The 26445-nt window shown below is 38.0% G+C and overlaps 1 protein-coding gene across 11 annotated transcripts in view; it reads left to right on the forward strand.

Moving 5' to 3' along the window:
• Nucleotides 1–26445, forward strand: part of LOC135220720 (uncharacterized) — a 153783-nt gene that overhangs the window by 48952 nt on the left and 78386 nt on the right. For 8 of the 11 annotated variants that reach the window (XM_064258141.1, XM_064258139.1, XM_064258140.1 and 5 more), the window contains exons 2-4: nucleotides 14109–14291; nucleotides 15328–15468; nucleotides 18520–18552. In XM_064258141.1, coding sequence (XP_064114211.1) covers nucleotides 14109–14291; nucleotides 15328–15468; nucleotides 18520–18552 — 357 coding nt within the window. The remainder of the gene's footprint in view (nucleotides 1–14108; nucleotides 14292–15327; nucleotides 15469–18519; nucleotides 18553–26445) is intronic. The other 3 variants (XM_064258144.1, XM_064258149.1, XM_064258148.1) reach the window with 1 other exon arrangement.

Consider the following 26445-nt stretch of genomic DNA (forward strand, 5'->3'; position numbering starts at 1 on the left):
ACTAGTTTAAACGGCACTGAAGTTCTCAGCTATAGTGAGTGTACTCACAGGATTGCAATAACCACACTTCATACGATTTATTGATACACTTCACAATGCTTTTCGATCTCCTTTGCTCATTCTCATAACTTAGTTCAATTATGAACTCTAATGGTAAAATCTTGATTTCAGCATTCTCGTTCCTCAATAAGAGCATTGTGTTTAAGTCATCATTTATTATTTGACTAGTGAAGTAAAGACATTTTTGGGGGGTTGGGAGGAGATCGACGAGTAGATTGACGAAGTCCCATTGCCGCGGTGGATCTTTGTTATTGCAAAAATATATTCGAAGATTTCCGGCCATGCAGATGAGGGTAATGAATATAGCGAAACCTTCCACGGGGTTGAACCTGATGAAGGCAAAATGTGATCACAAATCTAATGTTTTTGAGGAAGACGTTTGGAAATTTGCAATCATAGACATAAAATGTTGCAATGAAAGTGTTGTTTGTTAGAAAGTGAGATAGCCGTTTCAGGTAATTGTAATTAAAGTAAAGTAACATAATATCCCCTCATGGTCACCGTAGTATAACAGTCTTCTTCTAGCTTCGGTAAAACGTATAACCTCCAACTGCACTCATTTAAAACGTAATCATCAAAATTTGGGACTTATTACCAGCATTTAAAACTTTTGTAAAACATTCTGCATAACGTTGCCGTCGTTCTGATGCGTTCAAGGTGGAAATACAGCCACTGTCAAGCATCCATTATGTAAATCCAGCTTTTGCAATATAACCAACTTCCAGGTATAGCCATTGTAATACATGTAACATCAAATTAAAGAATGGGGTTGTCAAAATCACAAATGTAAGTGTAACATTAAAGCAAAGAGAATTTTTCATTTACGCAGTCAGGATTTAATACTGTCATGGTTTGCAGTTTTTCTATGTACTTTCTTAGTGTGTTGTTTATTATTATTATTGTTGTTGTTGTCAAGACAGAAAAAATATGATGAATAAAGTCAGTTGGCATTGCTCTTACAAAATTGTGCATGCATTCATACTACGGGCAACTGATATCAGTATGTGTATGTAATTCCTGGCAATATTATACACAAAACATATTGCCAGGGGGGGGGGGGGGGAGGAGGGGGGGGGGGGGGGGGGGGGCGGGGAGGAAGGAACCATGAAGGCTATAGATAACGAAGCACTTGGACGAGAACTACTGGGTGAAAGAAGGAGAGAGAAAGCTGGAGATGCCGTGGGGCTGAATCACGGGATTACTTTGGGAATACTTGCAACCAGCGCATGCTGTTGTATATGAAAACCCGTCCATAACTGTGAAGGGATCGGACTTCAGCCTATCTTGCTTATTAAAATAACGACAGTTATTAGGATTGATATTAATACTAATAATAATAACGAAGATGATTACTTACCTGGAAAATATATTCAAAGGGCATTGCTCTTCGGTAATTGCTTGTATATATATATATATATATATATATATATATATTATATATATATATATATATATATATATATATCTGTTACACACACATACATATGCTTATATGTCACTAAGTAGCAGAAAAAATAAAAGGTTGTATCAACACATTTTCGAGGCACAGTATATGTATATATATATATATATATATATATATATATATATATATATATATATATATATATATATATATTTAATATATATAACACACACACACACACACACACACACACACACACACACACACACACATATATATATATATATATAAAATATATATATATATATATATATATATATATATATAAGTAGAGAGAGAGAGAGAGAGAGAGAGAGAGAGAGAGGAAGAGAGAGAGAGAGAGAGAGGTAAATAGAAAGAAACAATGTTAAAGTTTTATTTGCTGTAGCCACACATCTACTTTAGGGACATACTCTACGTCTTCTGTTTATTTGTTTTTCTTTTGTACGTGGCGATGAGAATGAGATGACTAGCTCAAAGGACACTAGATTAATGGAGAGTATAAACGAACAGTTAATTTACATTATGCTAGTCATAAAATGGAGTCGCAACAGCGACCGTCGTGGACGATGAATTGCGATGATGAAGAAACATTGAGGTCTCGGAGGCAGTCGGATTTGTCTTCCATTCACCAAAGAGAAGAAGAAGAGTGACTAAGAGTATTCTCTGTTGTTTTGATCTTTTATGAACAATTGTTTGTGTACAAAAGTTTTCCTTTTGTGAAATATGAGACGTAACTTTTATGATGTCGGAGGCACAGGCAGGAATTTAGCAAACTTCTCTCACAATATAGGAGTGTTATTAAAACTAATGACAAGAATATTTCAGTCGTTTATTAGGTTGGAAGTCACAGAGTCGTTTATTGTGAGGTTGGAAGCCACAGAGTCGTTTATTGTGAGGTTGGAAGCCACAGAGTCGTTTATTATGAGGTTGGAAGTCACAGAGTCGTTTATTGTGAGGTTGGAAGTCACAGAGTCGTTTATTGTGAGGTTGGAAGTCACAGAGTCGTTTATTGTGAGGTTGGAAGCCACAGAGTCGTTTATTGTGAGGTTGGAAGTCACAGAGTCATTTATTGTGAGGTTGGAAGTCACAGAGTCGTTTATTGCGAGGTTGGAAGTCACAGAGTCGTTTATTGTGAGGTTGGAAGCCACAGAGTCGTTTATTGCGAGGTCTGAAGCCCCAGAGTCGTTTTATTGTGAGGTTGGAAGTCACAGAGTCGTTTATTGTGAGGTTGGAAGTCACAGAGTCGTTTATTGTGAGGTTGGAAGCCACAGAGTCGTTTATTGTGAGGTTGGAAGCCACAGAGTCGTTTATTGTGAGGTTGGAAGTCACAGAGTCGTTTATTGTGAGGTTGGAAGTCACAGAGTCATTTATTGTGAGGTTGGAAGTACAGAGTCAGTTTTTGCATGATTTTGAGGTTGGAAGTCACAGAGTCATTTATTGTGAGGTTGGAAGTCACAGAGTCATTTATTGTGAGGTTGGAAGTCACAGAGTCGTTTATTGTGAGGTTGGAAGTCACAGAGTCTTTATTGTGAGGTTGGAAGTCACAGAGTCGTTTATTATGATGTCGTTTATTGTGATGTTGGAAGTCACAGAGTCGTTTATTGTGAGGTTGGAAGCCACAGAGTCGTTTATTGTGAGGTTGGAAGTCACAGAGTCATTTATTGTGAGGTTGGAAGTCACAGAGTCGTTTATTGTGAGGTTGGAAGTCACAGAGTCATTTATTGTGAGGTTGGAGTCACAGAGTCGTTATTGTGAGGTTGGAAGTCACCAGAGTCCATTTATTGTGAGGTTGGAAGTCACAGAGTATTTATTTTGAGGTTGGAAGTCACAGAGTCGTTTATTGTTGAGGTTGAAAACCACAGAGTCATTTTATTGTGAGGTTGGAAGTCACAGAGTCGTTTATTGTGAGGTTGGAAGTCACAGAGTCTTTACTGTGAGTTTGGAAGTCACAGTGTCGTGTATTGTGAGGTTGGAAGCCACAGAGTCTTTATTGTGAGGTTGGAAATCACAGAGTCTTCATTGTGAGGTTAGAAGTTTATTGTGAGGTTGAAAGCCATAGAGTCATTTATTGTTAGGTTGGAAGTTTATTGTGAGGTTGGAAGCCACAGAGTCATTTATTGTTAGGTTGGAAGTTTATTGTGAGGTTGGAAGCCACAGAGTCTTTATTGTGAGGTTGGAAGTCACAGAGTAATTTATTGTGAGGTTGGAAGCCACAGAGTCGTTTATTGTGAGGTTGGAAGTCACAGAGTCTTTATTGTGAGGTTGGAAGCCACAGAGTCTTTATTGTGAGGTTGGAAGTCACAGAGTCGTTTATTGTGAGGTTGGAAGTCACAGAGTCTTTATTGTGAGGTTGGAAGCCACAGAGTCGTTTATTGTGAGGTTGGAAGTCACAGAGTCTTTATTGTGTGTTTGGAAGTCACAGAGTCATTTATTGTGAGGTACGAAGCCACAGAGTTGTTTATTGAGAGGTTGGAAGTCACAGAGTCATTTATTGTGAGGTTGGAAGGCACAGAGTCATTTATTGTGAGGTTGGAAGTCACAGAGTCATTTATTGTGAGGTTGAAAGTCACAGAGTTGTTTATTGTAAGGTTGGAAGTGACAGAGGTCTTTAATTGTGAGGGAAAGCCGCACAAGTCGTTATATTGTGAGGTTGGAAGTCACAGGGTTGTTTATTGTGAGGTTGGAAGTCACAGATTCATTTATTGTGAGGTTGGAAGTCACAGTTGTTTATTATGAGGTTGGAAGCCACCTGAGGTCTTTGTTTTTTGAAGGTTTGGAAGCCCACAGGATTCGTTTATTGTGAGGTTGGAAGTTCTCAGAGCCGCTTTAATTGTAGGTTTGGAACCCCCAAAGTCGTTTATTGTGAGGTTGGAAGTCACAGAGTCTTTATTGTGAGGTTGGAAGTTTATTGGGAGGTTGGAAGTCACAGAGTCGTGTATTGTGAGGTTGGAAGCCACAGAGTCGTTTATTGTGAGGTTGGAAGTCACAGAGTCTTTATTGTGAGGTTGAAAGTTTATTGTTGAGGCGTTGGAAGCCAACAGAGTCATTTATTGTTAGGTTGGAAGTTTATTGTGAAGTTGGAAAGCACAAAGTCTTTATTGGTTGAGGTTGGAAGTACAGAGTCGGTTTAATTGTAAGTTGGAAGCAACAGAAGCGTTTATTGTGAGGTTGGAAGTCACAGAGTCTTTATTGTGAGGTTGGGAAGCCACAGAGTTTTTATTTGTTGATTGGAAGTGACAGGTCTTATTATTGGAGGTTGGGAAGCCCAGAGTTCGATTTTTTGAGGTGGAAAGCCACGAGTCGTTTATTTGTGAGGTTGGAAAGCCACCAAGAGTCTTTTTGTTAGGTTGGAAGTCATAGAGCCGTTTATTATGAGGTTGGAAAGCCCACAGCTTTATTTGTGAGGTTGGAACCCACAAGGCGTCGTTTATTGCCAGGTTGGAAGCCAACAGTCGTATATTGTGGGGGAAGTCAACAATCTTTATTGTGAGGTTTGGAAGGCCCAGAGTCATTTTGGAGGTTGGAAGCCAAGGAAGTCCTTTTATTATGAGGTTGGAATAGCCACCGAGTTGTTTATTGTGAGGTTGGAAGCCACAGAGTCATTTATTGTGAGGTTGGAAGCCACAGAGTCTTTATTGTGAGGTTGGAAGTCAAAGGGCTTTATTGTGAGGTTGGAATTCTTCAGAGTCGTTTTTAAGAGTTTGGAAACCACAGGACTCTTTTTATTTGTGAGGTGTTGGAAGCCACAAGGAGTTGTTTAATTGTTGAGGTTGGAAGTTCACAGAGTCGTTTTATTTATGAGGTTGGAAGCCACGAGTCGTTTTATTGTGAAGGTTGGAACCACAGAGTCGTTTATTGTGAGGTTGGAATCACAGTCTTTTATTGTGATGTTGGAAATCACAATCTTTATTGTGAGATTGGAAGTCAAAGGTCGGTTTATTTATAGGTTGGGCCACCCAGAGTCCGTTTAATTGTGGGGTTGGAACCACAGAGTCCTTTATTGGTGAGGTTGGAAGTCACAGAGTTCCGGGTTAATTGCGAGGATTAGGGAACCCCAGAGTCGTATATTTGTTGAGGTTTGGAAGTCACAGAGTCATTTATTGTGATTGGAAGTCCACAGAGTCTTTTAATTGTGAGGTGGGAAGTCAGAGAGTCTTTATTGTGAGGTTGGAAAGTCACAGAGTCGTTTTTATGAAGGGTGTTTATTGTGAGGTTGAAAGGTCCACCGTCTTTATTGTGAGGTTGGAAGCCACAGGAGTCGTTTGTTGTTAGGTTGGAAGTCACAGAAGTAGTTTACAGTGAGGTTGGAAGCCACAGATCGTTTATTGTGAGGTTGGAAGCCACAGAGTCGTTTATTATGAGGTTGGAAAGCCACAGAGTCTTTTATTTGAGGTTGGGAAGCCAAGATCATTTATTGTGAGGTTGGAAGCACCGAGTCTTTATTTGTTGATGTGGAAGTCAGCAGGTCTTTATTGTGAGGTTGGGAAGTCACAGAGTCGGTTTATTTATTGGAGGTTGGAAATCAGAGGACTTTTAATTGTGATGTTGGAAGTCAACCAGTCTTTATTGGTGAGGTTGGGAAGCCACAAGGAAGCGTTTATTGTGAGGTGGAAATCACAGAGCATTTATTGGTTGAGGTTGGAAGCCACAGGTTCGGTTTATTTGTTGAGGTGGAAGCCACCGAGTCCGTTTATTATTGGAAGGTTGGAAGCCACAGCTTTTATTGGGTTGAGGTTGGAAGCCGAGTCATTTATTGTTGAGGTGGAAGCCCCAGAGTCATTTTATTGGTTGGAAGGTTGGAAATCACAGAGTCGTTTCATTGTGAGGTTGGAAGTCACAGAGTCGTTTATTGTGAGGTTGGAAGTCACAGAGTCATTTATTTTGAGGTGGAAGTTTCACCCAGAGTTGTTTATTGAGGTTGGAAGTCACAGATTCATTTATTGTTGAGGTGGAAAGTCAAGAGTCGTTAATTGTTGGGGTTTAAAACCACAGAGTTGTTTATTTTGGAGGTTGGAAGCCACCGAGTCGTTTATTGTGAGGCCTGGAAGTCACAGAGCCGTTTATTATGAGGTTGGAAACCACCAGAGTCGTTTATTTTGAGGTTGGAAGTCACAGGTAGTCTTTACTTGACGTTTGAATGTCACAGTGTCGTGTATTGTTAAGGTTGGAAGCCACAGAGTCTTTATTGTGCAGTTGGAAATCACAGAGTCTCATTGTGAGGTTTAGAAGTTTACTGTGAGTGAAAGCCATAGAGTCGTTTTATTGTTTAGGTTGGAAGTTTATTGTAGGTTGGAAAGCCACAGAGCTCATTTTATTGTTAGTTTGGAAGTTATTGTGAGGTTGAAGCACAGAGTCTTATTGTGAGGTTGGAAGTCACAGTGTAAATTTAATTGTGAGGTTGGAGCCACTAGAGTGTTTATTGTGAGTTGGAAGTCACAGAGTCTTTATTGTGAGGTTGGAAGCCACAGAGTCTTGATTGTGAGGTTGGAAGTCACAGAGTCGTTTATTGTGAGGTTGGAAGTTACAGAGTCTTTATTGTGAGGTTGGAAGCACAGAGTCGTTTATTGTGAGGTTGGAACCACAGAGTCGTTTATTGTGAGGTTGGAAGTCCAACAGAGTCGTTTATGCTGAGGTTTGGAAGTCACAGAGTCATATTTGTTGAGGTTTGGAAGGCACAGGAGTAATTTATTGTGAGGTTGGAAGTCAAGTCTATTGTTAGGTTGAAAGTTCACAGAGTCGTTATTGGAGTTGGAAGTGACAGAGTCATTTATTGTGAGGTGGAAGCCACAGAGTCGTTATTTTGTGGAGTTGGAAGTACAGGGCTTGATTGTATTGTGAGGTTGGAAGTCACAGATCATTTATTGTGAGTTGGAGTCACAGTGTTTATTATGAGGGTTTGGAGCCATGATATTTGTTTTGCGCGCTGGAACCACAGAGTCGTTTATTGTGAGTTCGACGTCTCAGAGCGCTTTATTGTTGAGGTTGTAAGCCACAGAGTCGTTATTGTGAGTTTGGAAAGTCACAGATGTCTTTATTGTGAGGTTGAACGTTTATTTGCGAGGTTGGAAGTCACGAGAGTCGTGTATTTGTGAGGTTGGAAGCCACAGAGTCGTTTATTGTGATGGTTGGAAGTCACAGAGTCTTTATTGTTGAGGTGAAAGTTTCAGTGTGAGGTTGTGAAGCCCACAGAGTCATTTATTGTTAGGTTGGAAGTTTTTTGTGAAGTTTGAAGCCACAGAGTCTTTATTGTGAGGTTGAAGTCACAGAGATCGTTATTTGTTGACGTTGGAAGGCAACAGAGTCGTTTATTTGAGGTTGGAAGTCACAGATCTTTATGTGAGGTTTGGAAGCACAGAGTCGTTTATTGTGAGGTTGGAAGTGACAGAGTCTTATTGTGAGTGGAAGCCACAGAGTCGTTTATTGTGAGGTTGGAAGCCACAGGAGTCGTTTATTGTGAGGTTTGGAAGCCACAGAGTCTTTATTTGTGAGGTTGGAATCATAGATGCCGTTTATTATAGACGGTTTGGACAGCCAACCAGTCATAATTGTGAGGTTGAAGCCACATATCGTTTATTGCGAGGTTTGGAAGCCACAGCATCGTATTTGTGAGGTGGAGCAGTCGACAATCTTTATTGTGAGGTTGGAAGCCACAGAGTCGTTTTATTGGTGAGGGTGGAGCCACCGAGAGTCGTTTGATTCTATGAGGTTTGGAAGCCACAGAGTTGTTTATTGTTGAGGTTGTGGTAAGCACAGAGTTCTATTATTGTGAGGTTGGAAGCCACAGAGTCTTTTTGCTGAGGTTGGAGTCAAAGGGTCTTATTGTGAGGTTGTTCTTTCAGAGTCGTTTTTAATGAGGTTGGAAAACCACAAGATCTTCACCTTTATTGTTTGAGGGTTGGAAGGCCACATTTTATTGTGAGGTTGGAAGTTTCACAGAGTTCGTTTATTATTGAGGGGGGGTGGATTGGAGCCACAGGAAGTTCGTTTATTGTGAAGTTGGAGCCACAGAGTTTTCGCTTTATTGTGAGGGTTGCGCAGGGTCTCACAAAGTCCTTTATTGGGCATGTGGAAGGTCACAACTCTTATTGTTTGAGAATTGGAAGTCACAGAGTCGGTTTTTATTGGAAGGTTGGAGCCAAGAGTCGGTTTGATTGTGGAGGTTGGTAAGCCACAGAGTCTTATTGTTGAGCGTTTGAAGGTTCACAGGAAGTCCGTTTATTAGCGAGGTAGAAGGCCATCCAGAGCCGTATTTATTCTGTTCGAAGCGTTGGAAGTCACAGAAGTCCACTTTATTGTGGATGGTTGGAAGTCACCAGAAGTCAGTTTATTGTTGAGGTGGAAGTCTAGAGAAGTCTTTATTGATGAGGTTGGAAGTCCACAAGAGTCGTTATTCATGAGGTCATTTACTTGTGGAGCGGTGGAAAGTCACACAGTCTTTATTGTGTAGTTGGAGCCGAGCGTTATTGTTGTTTTGAGGTTGGAAGTCACAGAGGTTAGGTTTACAAGTGACTCTGTTGAAGCCACATGAGTCGTTTTTAATTGTTGAGGTTGGAAGCCACAGCAGTGGCTTTATCTATTGGAAAGTTGGAGCCACAGAGTCGTTTATTGTGTAGGTTGGAAAGCCACAGAGTCATTTATTGTGAGGCGTTGGAAGCCACAGAGTTTTTATGGTTGGAATTGTTGGAGTCACCATGAAGGTCTTATTGTGAGGTTGGAAGTTCACAGAGTTCGTTTATTAATGAGGTTTGGAAAATCCAGAGAGTGTTTAAGCCTGATTTGGAAGTCACACAGCTCTTATTGTGAGGTTGGAAGCCACAGAGTCGTTTATTTTGAGCCGTTGGGAAGTCACCAGAGCAAGTTCTATTGTTGAGGTTTGAAGCCACAGAGTCGTTTTATTGTAGGTTGGAAGCCACAGAGTCGTTTTGTGGGTTGGCAAGCAACAGAGTTGTTTATTGTGAGGTTGGAAGCCACCAGAGTCGTTTATTGTGAGGTTGGAAGTCACAGTCTTTATTGATGTTGGAAGGTTGAAGTCCCAGAGTCTTTATTGTGAAGAGGTGGAAGTTTCCCAGAGTCGTTTATTATGATGAGTTATGTTTGATTGGTTGGAAAGTCACCGAGGTTCGGTTTAATTGTGAGGGGAAGCCACAGGGAGTTGTTTTATTGGGAGGTTGGAAGGTTCACGAGGAAGTTGTTTAGTTGTGAGGTTGGAAGCACCAGAGGCCGATTGTGAGGTTGGCATTCACAGAGTTGTTTATTGTGAGGTTGAAGTTTATTGTGAGGTTGGAAAGCCACAGAGTCATGCTTGTGAGGTTGGAAGCACAGAGTCGTTTATTGGTTGGAAGGTTGAAAGCACCAAGAGTCTTTATTGTTGAGGATTGGAAGTTCCCAGGAAGTCCTTTATTGGAGAGTGGAAGTCTCAGAGTCGTTTTCTTTATGAGTCGTTTATTGTTGATGGTTTGGAAAGTCACAGAGTCTTTATTGTTTTTGAGGTTTGGAAGCCCAGAGTCGTTATTGTGAGGTTGGAAGTACAGAGTTGTTTATGTTTGAGGTTGGAAGCCACAGAGTCGGTTATTGGTTGGAGGTTGGAAGTCACAGAGTTGTTTTATTGTGAGGTTGGAACTTTATTGTGAGGTGGAAGGACAGGAAGTCATTTATTGTTGAGGTTGGAAGCACAAAGGTCGTTGTATTGTGAGGTTGGAAGTCACATGAGTCTTTATTGTGAGGTTGGAAGGCCACACAGATTCACTTATGTTAGGTTGGAAGTCACCAGTTTTTCAGTTTTATTTGAGGTTGGAAGCCACCAGTCATTTATTGTGGGTTGTATGTAACAGAGTCTTTATTGTGAGGGTTGGAAGATTTATTGTTCGGGTGGAAGGTTCAGAGTCCGTTTATTGTGAGGTTGGAAGTTCACAGAGTTCGTTTATTGTTGAAGGTTGGAAGCCACAGGAAGTCGTTTATGTCAGGGGAAGGTCACAGAGTTGTTTCATTGTGAAGGTTGGGAAGTCAACAGATCGTTTAATTGTGAGGTTGGAAGGTTTCACAGAGTGTTTATTTGAGGTTGGAAGTTTATTGTGAGGTTGGAAGTCACCAAGAGTTGTTTTCATTGTGAAGTTGGAAAAGTCACCAGGGTCTTGCTTTATTGTGAGGTTGGAAGTCACAAGAGTTGTTTTATTGTGAGGTTGGAAGTTTATTGTGAGGTTAGAAGGTCCACAGAGGTTCCATTTATTGTGAGGTTGGAAAGCCACAGAGTCGTTTATTGTGGAGGTTTGGAAGTCCACAGAGTCTTTATTGTTGGAGGTTTTTGGAAAGCCACCCAGAGTCATTTTATTGTTAGGTTGGAAGTCCACGAGTCCTTTATTTTGAGGTTGGAGGAAGCCACAGTCCATTTATTGTGAGGAGGTTTGATGTCCAACAGGAGTCTTTATTGTGAGGTTGGAAGTTTATTGTTAGGTTGGAAGTCAGAGTCGTTTTTATTGTTTTGAGGTTGGAAGTCACAGAGTCCCGTTATTGTGAGGTTGGAAGGCCACAGAGTCCGTTTATTATTGTGAGGTTGGAAAGTCACAGAGTTTGGTTCATTGTGAAACTTTGGAAGTTGGAAGCACAGAGTCGTTTAGTTGATGGAGGTTGGAAGTCACAGATTGTTTATTTTTTTGTGAGGTTGGAAAGTTTTATTGTGAAGGTTGGGAAGTTCACAAAGAGTTTGTTCATTGTGAATTTGGAAGTCACCAGAGTCGTTTATTTTTGTGAGGTTGGAAGTCACCAGAGGTTGTTTTATTGTGAGGTTGGCAACGTTTAGTTTGTGAGGTTGGTAAGACCCACGAGTCATTTATTGTGAAGGTTGGAAAGCCAGACAGAGTCCGTTTTATTGGGGATGAGGTTGGAAGTCCACAGAGGTCTTTTATTGTTGAGGTTGGAAGCCACGGAGTACATTTATTGGTAGGGTTGGAAGTCAACAGAGTCTTTATTTTTGAGGTTGGAAGCCACAGGTCATTTATTGTTGAGGTTTGGATTGTCCATCAGAGTGTTTATTGTTGGAGGTTGGAAGTTTTTATTGTTAGGTTTGGAAGTCACAGGTAGTCGTTTTATTGTGAGGTTGGAAGCACAGAGTTGCGTTTAATTTGTTTTTTTGGAGGTTGGAAGTCACAGGGATTTGTTCATTGTGAGGTTAGGAAGTTCACAGAATCGGTGTTTATTGTGATGGTTTGGGAAAAGGGGCCACAGAGTCGTTTATTGTGAGGTTGGAAGTCACAGAGTCTTTATTGTGAGGTTGGAACTTTATTGTGAGGTTGGAAGCCATGGAGTCATTTATTGTTAGGTTGGAAGTCACAGAGTCTTTATTTTGAGGTTGGAAGCCACAGTCATTTATTGTGAGGTTGGATGTCACAGAGTCTTTATTGTGAGGTTGGAAGTTTATTGTTAGGTTGGAAATCACAGAGTCGTTTATTGTGAGGTTGGAAGCCACAGAGTCGTTTATTGTGAGATTGGAAGTCACAGAGTTCATTGTGAAGTTGGAAGTCACAGAGTCGTTTATTGTGAGGTTGGAAGCCACAGAGTCGTTTATTGTGAGGTTGGAAGCCACAGAGTCGTTTATTGTGAGGTTGGAAGTCACAGAGTTGTTTATTGTGAGGTTGGAAGTTTATTGTGAGGTTGGAAGCCACAGAGTCATTTATTGTGAGGTTGGAAGCCACAGAGTCGTTTATTGTGAGGTTGGAAGTCACAGAGTCTTTATTGTGAGGTTGGAACTTTATTGCGAGGTTGGAAGCAACAGAGTCGTTTATTGTGAGGTTGGAAGTCACAGAGTCGTTTATTGTGAGGTTGGAAGTCACAGAGTCGTTTATTGTGAGGTTGGAAGTCACAGAGTCGTTTATTGTGAGGTTGGAAGTCACTGAGTCTTTATTGTGAGGTTGGAAGTCACAGAGTCATTTATTTTTAGGTTGGAAGTCACAGAGTTGTTTATTGTGAGGTTTGAAGTCTCCGAGTCTTTATTGTGAGGTTGGAAGTTTATTGTGAGGTTGGAAGCCACGGAGTCATTTATTGTTAAGTTGGAAGTCACAGAGTTTATTGTGAGGTTGGAAGTTTATTGTTAGGTTGGAAGTCACAGAGTTGTTTATTGAGAAGTTGGAAGTCACAGAGTTTATTGTGAGGTTGGAAGTTTATTGTTAGGTTGGAAGTCACAGAGTTGTTTATTGAGAGGTTGGAAGTCACTGAGTCTTTATTGTGAGGTTGGAAGTTTATTGTTAGGTTGGAAGTCACAGAGTTTATTGTGAGGTTGGAAGTTTATTGTTTGGTTGGAAGTCACAGAGTCATTTGTTGTGAGGCTGGAAGCCACAGAGTCGTTTATTGTGAGGTTGGAAGCCACAGAGTTGTTTATTGTGGGGTTGGAAGGCACAGAGTCTTTATTGTGAGGTTGGAAGTTTATTGTTAGGTTGGAAGTCACAGAGTCTTTATTGTGAGGTTGGAAGTCACAGAGTTGTTTATTGTGAGGTTGGAAGTCACAGAGCCGTTTATTGTGAGGTTGGAAGTCACAGAGTCGTTTATTGTTAGGTTGGAAGTCACAGAGTCATTTATTGTGAGGTTAGAAGTCACAGAGTCTTTTATTGTGAGGTTGGAAGTCACAGAGTCGTTTATTGTGAGGTTGGAAGCCACAGAGTTGTTTATTGTCAGGTTGGAAGTCACACAGTAGTTTATTGTTAGGTTGGAAGTCATATTATATGATTTGATCCTTTAAAAATTTGTTAAAAATATGCGGAAAACAGTTATAAAAGAAGCATTAATTAACCCAATACCCACAGTGGTTGGAAAAATTCCTGTTGTAGCCTGGACAGGATCGACACTTTTGAAAGTGGTTAGAGAAAAAAAACTTTCAGATGTTATCTTAAATGTTAATGTAAGGATGTATATATCAACAAAATCTCAAGAATATTCTTCACTTACATTTCTGATGACCAAGGGAACAGAAGCCCTGGAAAGCTAAAGAACTTTGTAGTGTCATCAAGTACTCCAAAAATCTTCACAAGAAGATCTTTTTGTCACCTGCCAGTGGCTGGTCTGAATACAATATTAGACGTGGAAATCATTTTACGATTTTTAAAATTCAAGTTCTTTTCAATGGTAGTTTTAAACAAGATATAATTAATAAATACTTCATCTAAAATGTGTATAATTCATCCAATAATTATAAGTGTTAAAGAAATGTTGAAACTTATAGGATCGATACCAATAATTTTTTTTTACTTCTGAATAGCTTTGTGCCTTAGGTCTAACTACCTCTTGCCATTAGTTTATATAATATGAATGACATTGTCATATTTACATATATATTACGGCAACTATGTACAGTATATGATCTTTAGCGGAAATTGTATTCATATTAGTGGAATAAAACCCTCTTTATGCGTATATACATGATTATACTTTACCTATTTGTGTGTATAAGAATAACAAAGCACATGTGCCTATTAATGTAAATCATATACGTATATATACTTACAAGTTTACGCGCACAGTTTACCACCAGCAATCTATCTGTTGAAATTAAAACTGCAGTTGTTCAGTATATTCCTTCTACCACGTGTCCTAATCGTCTCCTTCCTTTTTCCAGACAAGCGAAGCTGTAAAGATTGCGACAAAGTTCTGAGCGAATTAGAAACGATAGACGATGACACGGACAGATTCGGAGTCCACTTCGTCAAAGTGGCCGACAAGAAGTTGGCCAAGTCCTACGGAGTCAAAACCTTCCCGGCTCTCTCCTTCTTCAGGAATAAGGAGCCTATGCATTATGAAGGTGAGTCGCCCGGTGGTCCCTTGAGAGTTTAATGCAGCGTTCCTCAGGCCCCTAGCTGTAACCCCTTTTATTCCTTTTACTGAACCTCCTTTTCATATTTTCTATCTTCCATCTTACTTTCCAACCTGTTCCAGTAAGAGTTTCATAGCGCAACTGCGAGATTTTCCTCCTGTTACACCTTACAAATCTTTCGACTCTGTTTCCTTTCAGAGTTGAATGATCTGTTAGTTTCCAGCGCTTGGACTCGACCCTAAATTTTAATTTCTAATTCCTTGGCTAATTATAGTATGTTCTCTTAGTGGTTCTAGCTTATAAAATTAGGCTCAGACAGGCATGGTTATAATAAGGTAAGCTATGCAGAAAATTATATATATATATATATATATATATATATATATATATATATATATATAATAAAAGGAGCCCATACACACAAAATATAGAGAAAAAAGTACTATATTTCAGAGACTGCTGTCTCCCTCTTCAGGTAGATGAATCTACCTGAAGAGGGAGACAGCAGTCTCTGAAATATAGTACTTTTTTCTCTATATTTTGGTGTTTTTATGGGCTCCTTTTATTAGATGGAATTCTGTTGTTACAGAACATTTTTACCAGAAATCATATATATATATATATATATATATATATATATATATATATATATATTATATATATATGTATATTATATATATATATATATATATATATATATATATATATATATATATATATATATATATATCATATATATATATATATATATATATATATATATATATATATATAATGTATGTGGGTTGATAGAATCCTGCAACCGTTCGGATATTCATCGATATTACTCCTACAAAGTCTGCAAAAGATTTTAGAAGTGGAAGAATTTACAAAACGTAAGTAACCACTTTATTTTTCTCAATCCAAAGTGTTTACGTGCATGCGACATAATTTGTCAACGATTTTATAGCAGTATTGGAAAGAGGTCAGTATAGCACGTCGTCAGACATTAAAAACTCTTCCTCCCTCTTCTTCTGTTCCACAGGAGACCTGATGGACGAAGCAAGTGTCCTGGAGTTCTTGACCAGCTTAGAGGCGATGGAGCTACCGGACCAGATTGAGGAAGTCAACGCCAAGATTCTAGACAAGATCGTTGAAGATCAGGAGTTCGTAGCCGTCTTATTTTGTAAGTTTCAAACCCCGAGGATTGATCTTTTCGGCTGTCCTTCCCTCTCTCTATGCCCTTTCCTACTTTGTTTCTCGTAGGCCGTAGAGTACTACAAAGCGCTTCTCTCACGTAGGTCTAAAGATTTTCACTTTGTTAGGCTGAGAAGTTCGCTCGCGTGGCTTCCACAAGCCCTTATTTATATTTTATTTCAAACAGTATTATGATGACAGTACTTCTAGGTTATTTAGTCACAGCTTTAACGCAAACTAGAGTTGATGGCGTAGGAACTAACACGTTAAACTTACGTTAAAGTGACGTTACGTTAATATGATTGATTAAACTGTTGTGAGTTCCAAGCGTATCAACATGATCACAGTAAGTTGTAGTATTAAAGACAATTAGATACTTCTTCCTGATCAACTGATTTTGTTTCCGCGTCACGCTCTTGTGGTATGGGAAGAATTTTTTTTATACCTTTGATAATGTGTATCCTACAAACGCTTTCATCTAATGGTCAGATATTTCTAAGCCATTTATCGTCATGAATAATAGCGGGTAAAAGTGGAAAGAATTTCACAAGGGATATAGTCAGAATTTTGTAAGAGGTTGCACTGCAACCTTGAGGAGTTACCTTGCCTGCAAGCTGGACATGAACGCAGTTTGAATTAAAACATAACTGAATTGAAGATACACAGTTATCCCTTAAATCCACATCATTACAGAATCATTATAGAGCAAATCATACCGACTACAGATAATATCGGCAGATGCCTTCCAGTAGAAATTCAGTGCTCACTGTCCTAATGCAAAGAATTTGACAAATAGGTCTATTTTTGTGACTATATCGTAGTGCAGGTACTATCAAGAATCTGCTGACTGAACTCTGAAACGGCTCTATCGCAGACCTCATTGAAAGAGTACACTGGAAGTTGAGAGTTTGGGAAAGGTAAGTCAAGTGAAAGCGATGTGGCCTAGCATTGAACTGTTTCTAATAATTAGTAGGGTCGCCAATGTCAATAGCATTATTTTCTGTACTAAAAATTAGTTTTTACAGATTACGTACCCTGTCATGAATTCGGTCTGGGCCTTCTGTAATTCGTCAGCTGAACTTTTCTGAAAATGGTTTCCAGAAGTCAGCGACTTAACACATTAGAATTTTGTTACTATCTCTCCCCGTCTTAATAAAAGCTATCAGTTGGCTTTTTACGCAAAGCTGTAGTAGAAATGGGCAGATGTCCAGTGTTTAAAAATCTATGGTGACCTCATTATAGCCAAAAAGCAACAATCTTTGTATTTACTGTAAGTTTATTGTCCTTGTTATTTAGAGTAACTAGAATGTAATCCTCGTTATGTGTAATGCAGTTTAGCACAGATAAGGTGTCTCATGGATGTTTGAATATGTATTGTAGTGTACACTCAATGCTTACCAGAGAGTCTATGTTGGGCTAACAAATTAAAGTGTTATGCTGTGTCGTGAGCGTAACGATTTTGTACTTTACCTGTTCAGATCTATCCTTTCGAAGAGCATTACAAATAATGAATTAAAAATGGCAGATAAATATAAAAATCAATAGGTATCCACGTAGATCAGTCACACTTCTGATCTCTCTTGCCCAAAACATCCCTGACACATTAACTTAAGAGCTTCTGAATCACACTTTTTGTAGACAAACATCATTACATTGCTTCATTGGTTTCCCTAGTGTAAAAAAAAAATTCAAGCACCTCAGAAACAGAGACCTTAACTGCATAAATTTCTATCCCCAGGCCAGTATTAATAATAGAAATATTGTGACTACGCAGACAATTTTTCATCCAATTTGATATGACACAAAGACACAAGAGTTTTGCTGTTTCGTCTGATTCACGCAGAAGAATCCCAGACACAGTGATTCTGTTTTTATAGCCATATCTGTCTGGTTGGAATCAAACGTGAAGACTGTCTGCCTTATGTTGCCAGCAAGCACAAATGATGATGGTCTTTAGGAGAGCAAAATGTAGAGGAAAGGTAGTTCATCAGGTAACTGTCTTTGTAAAACCATGACTATATGTAAGGGAGGTCACAGCAGCTTTCATAGGATTTTCGTGCTAAAGTGAAGATATGATATATATATATATATATATAATATATATATATATATATATATATATATATATATATATATATATATATATATATATATATATATATATATATATATATATATATATATATATATATATATATATATATATATATATATATATATATATATATATATATATATATATATATATACGTGTGTGTGTGTGTGTGTATGTATGTATGTATGTATGTGTGTGGGCGCTCGCTTGCGTGTGTGGTTTAGGCTTGTCTTGAAAATTTAAACGTTGAATTTCTGTCTCTGTTCATACTTATATACACTTTTATACGGGAGGCTTTAGTTTCCAGTTAAAACGAACATTTCTTCTAAATTATACAATAGGAAAGCATAATGACTTGACGACACTAAAGACTTCAGTAAAAAAAAAACGTTTTTTGAAAGATAATAATTGGACCTAAAACAAGAAAACCAGCTTGGAAAATCTATTCTCAGTTATGACGGATGACCTTCAATTCCGATTTTCTGAGCAGACGTGACGTGTAAATTTAATTCGCTCTTCATCATCTCCAATAAGGAGCTTATGCTCTTGACTAGTGTCACTTCGTTTTCTGTTATGTTGCCCGTATCTTAGGAAGCATTATGCAAAACGCCACGTTCTGTTATCGTCTGAATTGTCGAGTGAAATCAGGTGACCAGTAGGAACCTGTTGTCGGAAGGAAGATGTGATTGGGCAATAACTGCACTGGTGTGTGACCCTAGACGTTACCAGATGTCCTCCACTTTAGGCCGAAGCACAATGAAAGCGAGAGCTGACTTTGGTGTCCTGTCATGTGGGTCGAGAGAGCTGTGCAGGATCCAAAGGAGACCTTCCATGGCCATGGTTACAAAGGCAGTACCTACTGATTTCCACTTTAGTTAGTCTCCTTATGATGTGCCTTCTGTAGCTTAACAGTACTCACCTCTCTGTACCACCCGTGTCCTGCAGGTTACGACGGTGAATCCTGTAACCACGGAGAACGTAAGTAGATCGCAGCGGAGTCCTTGAAATTCCTACTTCCCTCTGTTAAGGGAAGGTCCTTACATTATCCTCTGAGTTCCATCCTATCCTCTTGAGATGGTTCACTCTCTCCTCGCCACTCTCGTCTACTTCCCTTCTTTCCTTACCTTCCTTCCCTCTTTCCCTCCCTCCTCATTCTCTCCTTCCGCTGCCCGTTCATCTGTAGGACCCACGTTGACTATTCTTATATTTGATTTGTAATATCACGATTAATCTTTTTCTTTTTTTGATTTTATGTTACTTTCTTTTTCAGGATGAAACAATGCTATTTTATTTTTTATTTCAATTTTTATTTTTTTTTTAATGTTTTGTTTCTGTAGCAGAGTACCCTTTTAGATGCAAAATAACCCGAACCTCTAACAGAGACCCATTCTATTGACTTAGTGAAACTTACAACTTATCAAAAGCACAGTAGATGATGAAGGAGTAGGTAGACATTATTAGCGAACTGTGGTAGATTAGTTGCCTGTTCGTAGCCAGATCGTAGTCTAGTGCTCATAAACAGCACGTTTGTTTCGTTGATGGATAAATCTGATGACGGCATCACCAAATAGTATGGTAGAAGTGACTAATTCGGATATATATGTATATATATATATTATATATATATCTATATATATATAATATTAGTGGATATTTATTATATATATTAGCGTTCTTCAAATAAACGTCGAATAAAGGTATCATAAAAATGACTTTTGTACATTTGTACCATTTTCTGTTCTTACTAACAGATTAAAACATTAAACCATTATTCAGTAAGGAATATCAGTTCGTTAAATACCATTGGTACAGTAATTAACACTTAAATTGATTAACTAGATGGCAGCTTAATGTTCTTAAAGCATGCTGAACATTTTTTTTAAAGAGAAGGTTATTTGGCTAAGATACTAATGTTTTTCTTATTTTTATATATTATATATAAACCCCGTAATAATATTTTGCGTTATGGAGTTTTATAGGAAATTATTCCCTGAATTGTGATTCTGTTTTGCTAGGAACATTTTTTTTTCAGTTAGACTTTTAACCGAGAGTACTTGGAATTTTCTTCATATTCATCACTGTTTTCTAAACAATATAAATATTTCTTTATATATTTTTAATGTTTCCTTCAATGGTTAGTGGGAAGTTTACTCATGCAATTTTTGAAAAGATGTTTATTTTGTATTTCCCCTTCCTGAGTTTCAATCGATATCTTTGCTTCAGGATTTTATTCTGAATAGGCGTTTCTTCTTCCTTATCTCTCGGTCGCATTCCATTAAACACGCCTTTTCGTTCACTTAATAGCCTGTATATCTGTCTGTCGTTTTAAACACTTCGAGTATCATCCGAAGCAATGCCTTTTATCGGAAAACATTTATAGAAAACGATAATAGCGTTTTTAAGGAGGTTCCTGTGAAACTCTCATTGATAACAACCGACGCACATGTAGAAGCTTTCAAGGTAAAAGAATATTCTCTGATAAAAGCGATGGCGAAACCACTGGGTCTCTCGTTCCGTCTTCTCGAACTGCAATGTGTTAGCATCCAGTGTGCCTCGATTAGTTTAAAAAGACCACACGATTTCTTGTCGTGTGTGTGTGTGTTTGCGTGTGTATGTAAGAGAAGAGAGAAAGATATGTCCTATATTAAGCGTGAAAAATTCAACGAGGATTTCAAAAGTAAAGTGAACTTAGTCGTGAATGTAGATCTCTTTTACGAGACACCAGTGTACCGCACGTGTCACATACATTATAGAGGCCTTATTTGTACGCTGGGCGGCGAGAATAAACGGTTTACCCACCTTCCACTAACTGGGTAAATCCAAGAATGAACAACAGTTTCACGTGTACTCGAAGTACAGCCGCAGAATCTGGGAAATGCGCGATTGAAACTTGGGAAAGTGGAGAGGAGAGATTTCTCATAACAATTTTACGGTAATTTTTTGGGTTGACTTTAGTCAGTATAGTACACAGACTTGATTAAAAATCTGTAGGAAAATCTAAATTAAACTGACTCTTACAACTTAATATTCGCAGAACTTCACTCCTTCATAATTATGCAAACATTGCATCATTTGCGAAGGCCGGTGTTGCCAGGTAGTGATTCATCCATCTTGGCCGAATGTCATATCCAGCGGAGCTATTACGCCAGGCAGATAAGAGGCGTGCATAAAAGGGCGCAATTGAAGGCAGCCCCGGATTGTGGAGGACGTGGGTGGGGGAGGTGGCAGGGGGGTAAATATAATGACGTCATCGTATGATTTGCCTTGCCAAGAATCACATTAGGTTCCTGATAGTCCGACATCCGGAGTGACACACGCCAGTGGGTGCCCCACCGACGGTGATGGGCCTTTTACGCTATCGAGCGTTGCGCGTTGACTTTCTTTGACTGTCCCCTCCTGTTTCTGTTTCTGTCTTGAAAGACGGTATTTTCCCCTGTGCCCTTCTGAGAGATAGAGCTATCCACTTGATTTACAGTTCTGCCCCTCGGTTTTGCTTTATCGAATCATGGTGATAGGTAGAAGGCTTAAGAGATACAAGGACATCTTGAAACGAACTTTAGTAACAAATAAGATGTATTTGTTTTGTATTTATCTCCACCAGAACTGGCTTTGCCCTTCTCGCCCGAGTCTAGATTACTGTTTAATTTTCTTTTTTTTATGCCACACCTTTATTTTACTTCCCTATTTGGTCTTTAGATTGTTGATATAAAAAGTAAATGTCAACGACGCCTATTTGGAATCAGTACCATCCATCATCCTCCCCAGTGAAATACGCCTTTCGTCACCGAAAATGAATAATCTGCTCCTGCGTCAGCGTTAATCCCGAACATCTGTTGACCTTGCCGGGTACGCGTATCCGCAATTCTGAGACAGATGAGGACAGGTGCACATATTATATGGGTTACTGAGGCCGCGTGGATTTGAGTCTTCTGACGTTTATGAGAAATTCGCGATTGTCATTCGTTGAGGAGAGTCGTTTGGCGTTTGTTGACAGGATTCGTTCGCTGCGGAGAAATCTGAAATGTAGACTGTGATTCGTGGTTTCGGTTAATTAATGGAGGAGAGAGAGAGAGAGAGGTCGGAGGTGGGGGATGTGCAGAAGAAGTATTATTTAAAAATTACTTTCTACGAATGGCCTAGCGATTACGATGGGTCCCCTACGTGTGGAAAATGTACCTGTGTGGAATGTCAGGTTGGTGCGATAATGCAACACAGCTGTGGCTTAAACAAATCCCACATTCGTTTATGTATATGTCTAGTAAAATGATCAACCAAGTAACGTAGAGAATTCGTTGACCACTGCAATATTACCTTCAGTCTTTCGATTTATTTACTTCTCAAATACTCTGATTGTCTAAAAGAAATTCTGTGACTTTGATCTTGTAACAGCGTACCAAAACCCACATGGAATGGGGAAAATGTCTTCTGATGAATTAGGAACGTGGAATGTATGTTAAGGAAGTGGAAATAGGTATGTGACCAACGGCATGTTATGTTTGTTAAGGGATCGAAAAGAAAACACCTACCTACGAGAGAGCGAGAGAGAGAGAGAGAAGAATGTTGTTTAGCATAACGCTCGCAAAGCGAGCACTCACAACACACGAGAGAGAGAGAGAGAGAGAGAGAGAGAGAGAGAGAGAGAGAGAGAGAGAGAGATTAAAAATATATGAGACAGGAATGTTTAGCATAAGATTCACAGAAAGCGCTCACAACAGCTGAAAGAGAAAGCGAGAGAGCGAGAACACCCTGTTAATATTCCCACACAGAAATTTGTACCGCGAATGACATCAAAGAAAGAAGCCGCCTGAAATACAACCAGCTCAGCTTCTCCTGAGGTAATAATGGTTCTATTTTGGGAAGGGTCGACGCTGAAGAGGAGCTGATGTATATATACCTCGTTATACGTCGTCGGTCGGACGCTCGGGGGACGTCATCCTATTGACATATATATACTCGTCTTACGTCTTCCTACGCGGGCTTTAGATGTTCTAAATTTAGACGTAATTCTTAAGGGGTTCACTGGCTTTAGAGATCAGGCAACCCAATGAAGAACATTGAAAGCAGGAAACTTGTTGCTCGTATTGTTTAGCGAAAAGTTCTGGTATAATTTGCATTATTTTATATTATACTTTATACACACATATTATATATAATATATATATATATATATATATATATATATATATATATATAGATATATATATATATATGTAAAAGCCGATAGCGAATGCAAGTAAGCATTCCGAAATATTTAAGTCCCGTATGCATGAAGGAATATTTTCCTTTTTGCCCATAAACAAAATTATATCGTCTTTTCATAACAATGATTAATTAATCATTTAGTGATGGATGTTTACAGTAATGTACAAATATATAGGGTTTAATACATAGATATTATTACTATAACAGGGCTATAACGAATGAAATAATACTGATGTGATAGTACTAGTGATGCCTAATAAAAGGCTAATGCAAGCGTGTTAATGAACGATCAGGAAATCCCGGAGATACAAAGAAAAGATAAAAATAGGTCGGGAGGGGAGAGCAAGAATAGAAGCTGATGGAGCTGACGTAATTCCTGTTTCTTTTACCTTAACTGGGCAGCGTGTCATGACAGATATATCATGGAGTCAGTTATACAGATCTGGGTATAAGAGGAAGTGTAAGAGGAAGATATATACATATGTATGTGTATATTTGTGTGTATATATATATATATATATATATATATATATATATATATATATATATATATAAATGTATGTGTACATATATTTATATATTTGTGTGTGTGTATATATATATATATATATATATATATATATATATATATACACACACACACACATATATATATATATATATATATATATATATATATACATATATATATATATATATATATATATATATATATATATACATATATATATATATATATATATATATATATATATATATATATATATGTAGAATCTACTGGTCACTTTTTACCAGATTCATATGTAATTATAGTAGCCACAATGCCCTCTTAACTTCTCTCGAATTCTTCGCGCTCTTTTTTAATTCGCCTGGCACTACAAAGCCTTAAGATCCAAGTGCAAGATGTATGAAGAAATTATGATGTCCGGTAGCAGGAAACGAACCGGGGCTAAAGATGGTGAGGATGGGTTTATTCCAGCTCTAATAAGTATAAGTGAAAACGACAGGTACAGTACATTTATGTATGTGAGACAATAGATTCATCCTTCTCGTCGTCAAGTCGGGAACGTGCCCTCTTTGTGATTATGGGACCCAGGTTCGTTTCCAGCTACGGGACATCATAATTTCTTCATATATCTTGCACTTGGACCTTAAGGCTTTGTAGTGCCAGGCGAATTAAAAAAAAGCGCGAAGAATTCGAGAAGTTAAGAGGGCATTGCGGCTATTACAATTACACACACACACACACACACACACATATATATATATATATATATTATATATATGTAGTGTGTGTATATATATATATTTTTTTTGGATAAAATTCTTGCTCCGATTGTGAAATGGGTCATTCATGTAATAGATATTTATCAGGTGTTCAGAAAAATAATTACTTTTTATTATTATTCTTATTATTATTTATTATTATTTTATTATTATTTGTAATTCACTGCGTAAATAATTTTTATTTTTTAAAATTCATGCTCAGGTGATGAGATGGGTATTTCTTTTAGTAGATGAATCCTTTGGTTGATTAAAAAGAATTTTGTTTTAATTCATTGCATAGATAACTTCTTTTTTCTTTAAATTCATGCCACGATGATGAAATGAGTATTCTTATAATAGATAAATGCTATGGTTGATTATAAAGAAAAAAATTTATTTTTATTTTTTTGTTTTTGTTAACCTCATTGCCTAAAATGTTTTTAGATTCTTGCCGGATGATGAAATGTTTCTTGTAATGATTAAATCCTTCGGTTAATTAAAGAGAAGTATTACACACACACACACACACACACACATATACATATATATATATATATATATATATATATATATATATATATATATATATATATATATATATATATAGCGTTCCGAGGTATGGCGGTTACTAGTAACTCGAAAAATAGAAGACTTGTAGGAGGAAGTATATCTCAGGTGTCCTTAAAATACATTTATTACAACGTTTCAAAACACAAAGGTTTCATTTTCAAGCTGTAAAGACTTAAACAATACAATTAATATTAAAAGCGTTAACTTATAATTTAACAAAGAGGGAAGAATTCCTATTGTCTTTCGGTTTGGATTTCGGTTTGCCCTGTTACAAACCCAGTTACAACCAGTTTTATAGCTCACTAGAAACGCTTTTTCCAGGTTGATCAATCTGAACATTAATTTCGACATTTCAGGATTACGTACAAAATTACAGGTTCTAGCACAAAAGACCTTACCAAACTTACAACCCATTGGACTCTTTTTTTCTCCAGAAAAGACTTGTACACTACTAAGAAACTAGCCAAGAATGACACCATAGTTATCACTCGCCCAGATAAAGGCAAGGGTGTTGTGTTAATGAATAAATCTGATTATATTAATAAGGTTGAAAGCATTCTAAATGACAACACGAAATTCAAACTCCTAGGTAAGCCAGATTTTGCAACCATTTTTAGAATTGAAGATCGGATCAGTAGATTTTTAAAGTGTCTTAAAGATAAAAATATTTTATCTGAAGAAAAGTACCATTCTCTCTATAGTACCGGTTCTACCTATGGCATTATGTATGGACTTCCTAAAACACACAAAGAAGGCCTTCCCATCAGACCTATACTAGCGTCATATGGTACCCCGAATTACAGGTTAGCCAGGACTCAGACCTCTTATGGTCAGTTATGACGTTTGAGTCTCTGTTTACCAATGTACCTGTGAATGAGACTATTGAAATTATTATCAATAAACTCTTTCCTGAAACTGACTCCCTTTTTTATAATTTTAATTAAATCTGATTTTAAGAAAAACTATTGCCAACTGGCAGTGCAGGACACTGCCTTCATTTTTAATAATAATTGTTACACTCAAATCGATGGTATGGCTATGGGTTCTCCATTAGGGCCCATATTTGCAGGCATTTTTATGTGCTCCCTGGAGGAGCATTTTTTAGACACCTGTCCTTTGAGTTACCATCCGCTATTCTACAAAAGGTACGTTGACGATACCTTCGCGCTTTTTAAATCCAAGTACGACGCTGAAAGGTTTCTTCATTTCATTAATACGGCACACCCAAATATAAAATTTACTATGGATGCGAAAGTGATAATAAACTACCATTCTTAGATGTTTAGTCTTACGACAATATGATCATTTTAATACTTCAGTTTACAGGAAGGCAACTTTTACAGGATTAGGTTCAAATTTTTATAGTCACTGTTTTTATGGTTTTAAATTAAATTCTTTATCCACATTACTTCATCGTGCTTTCTCATTGACATCTAGTTGGGAATTTTTTCACGAAGAAATCAACTTTTTACGTCAATATTTTACCAACAATTATTTTCCCACTATACTTTTTCACAGGTATGTTCGCAAACTTCTTAATAACGTTTTTATCCCAAAAGTCTCCTTACCTACTGTGCCTAAGCTTCCATTTTATGCAAATGTACCTTTAATCCATGACAAAAATTTCTACGATGCACTAAGAAAACTCATATTTGATTATATACCAGCTATTAGATTTAATATCATCCCAACAAACCCACTCAGTTTAGGTAGTTTGTTTAAATTCAAGGATAAACTTGACCCTTTGATGACCTCATGTGTTGTGTACAAGTTTAATTGCCCTAGATGTAATCTGGGGACCTACGTGGGATCCACACAGAGGTTACTGAGGGT

Source organism: Macrobrachium nipponense, chromosome 2, assembly GCF_015104395.2.
Source record: "Macrobrachium nipponense isolate FS-2020 chromosome 2, ASM1510439v2, whole genome shotgun sequence".
Classification (NCBI taxonomy): domain Eukaryota; kingdom Metazoa; phylum Arthropoda; class Malacostraca; order Decapoda; family Palaemonidae; genus Macrobrachium; species Macrobrachium nipponense.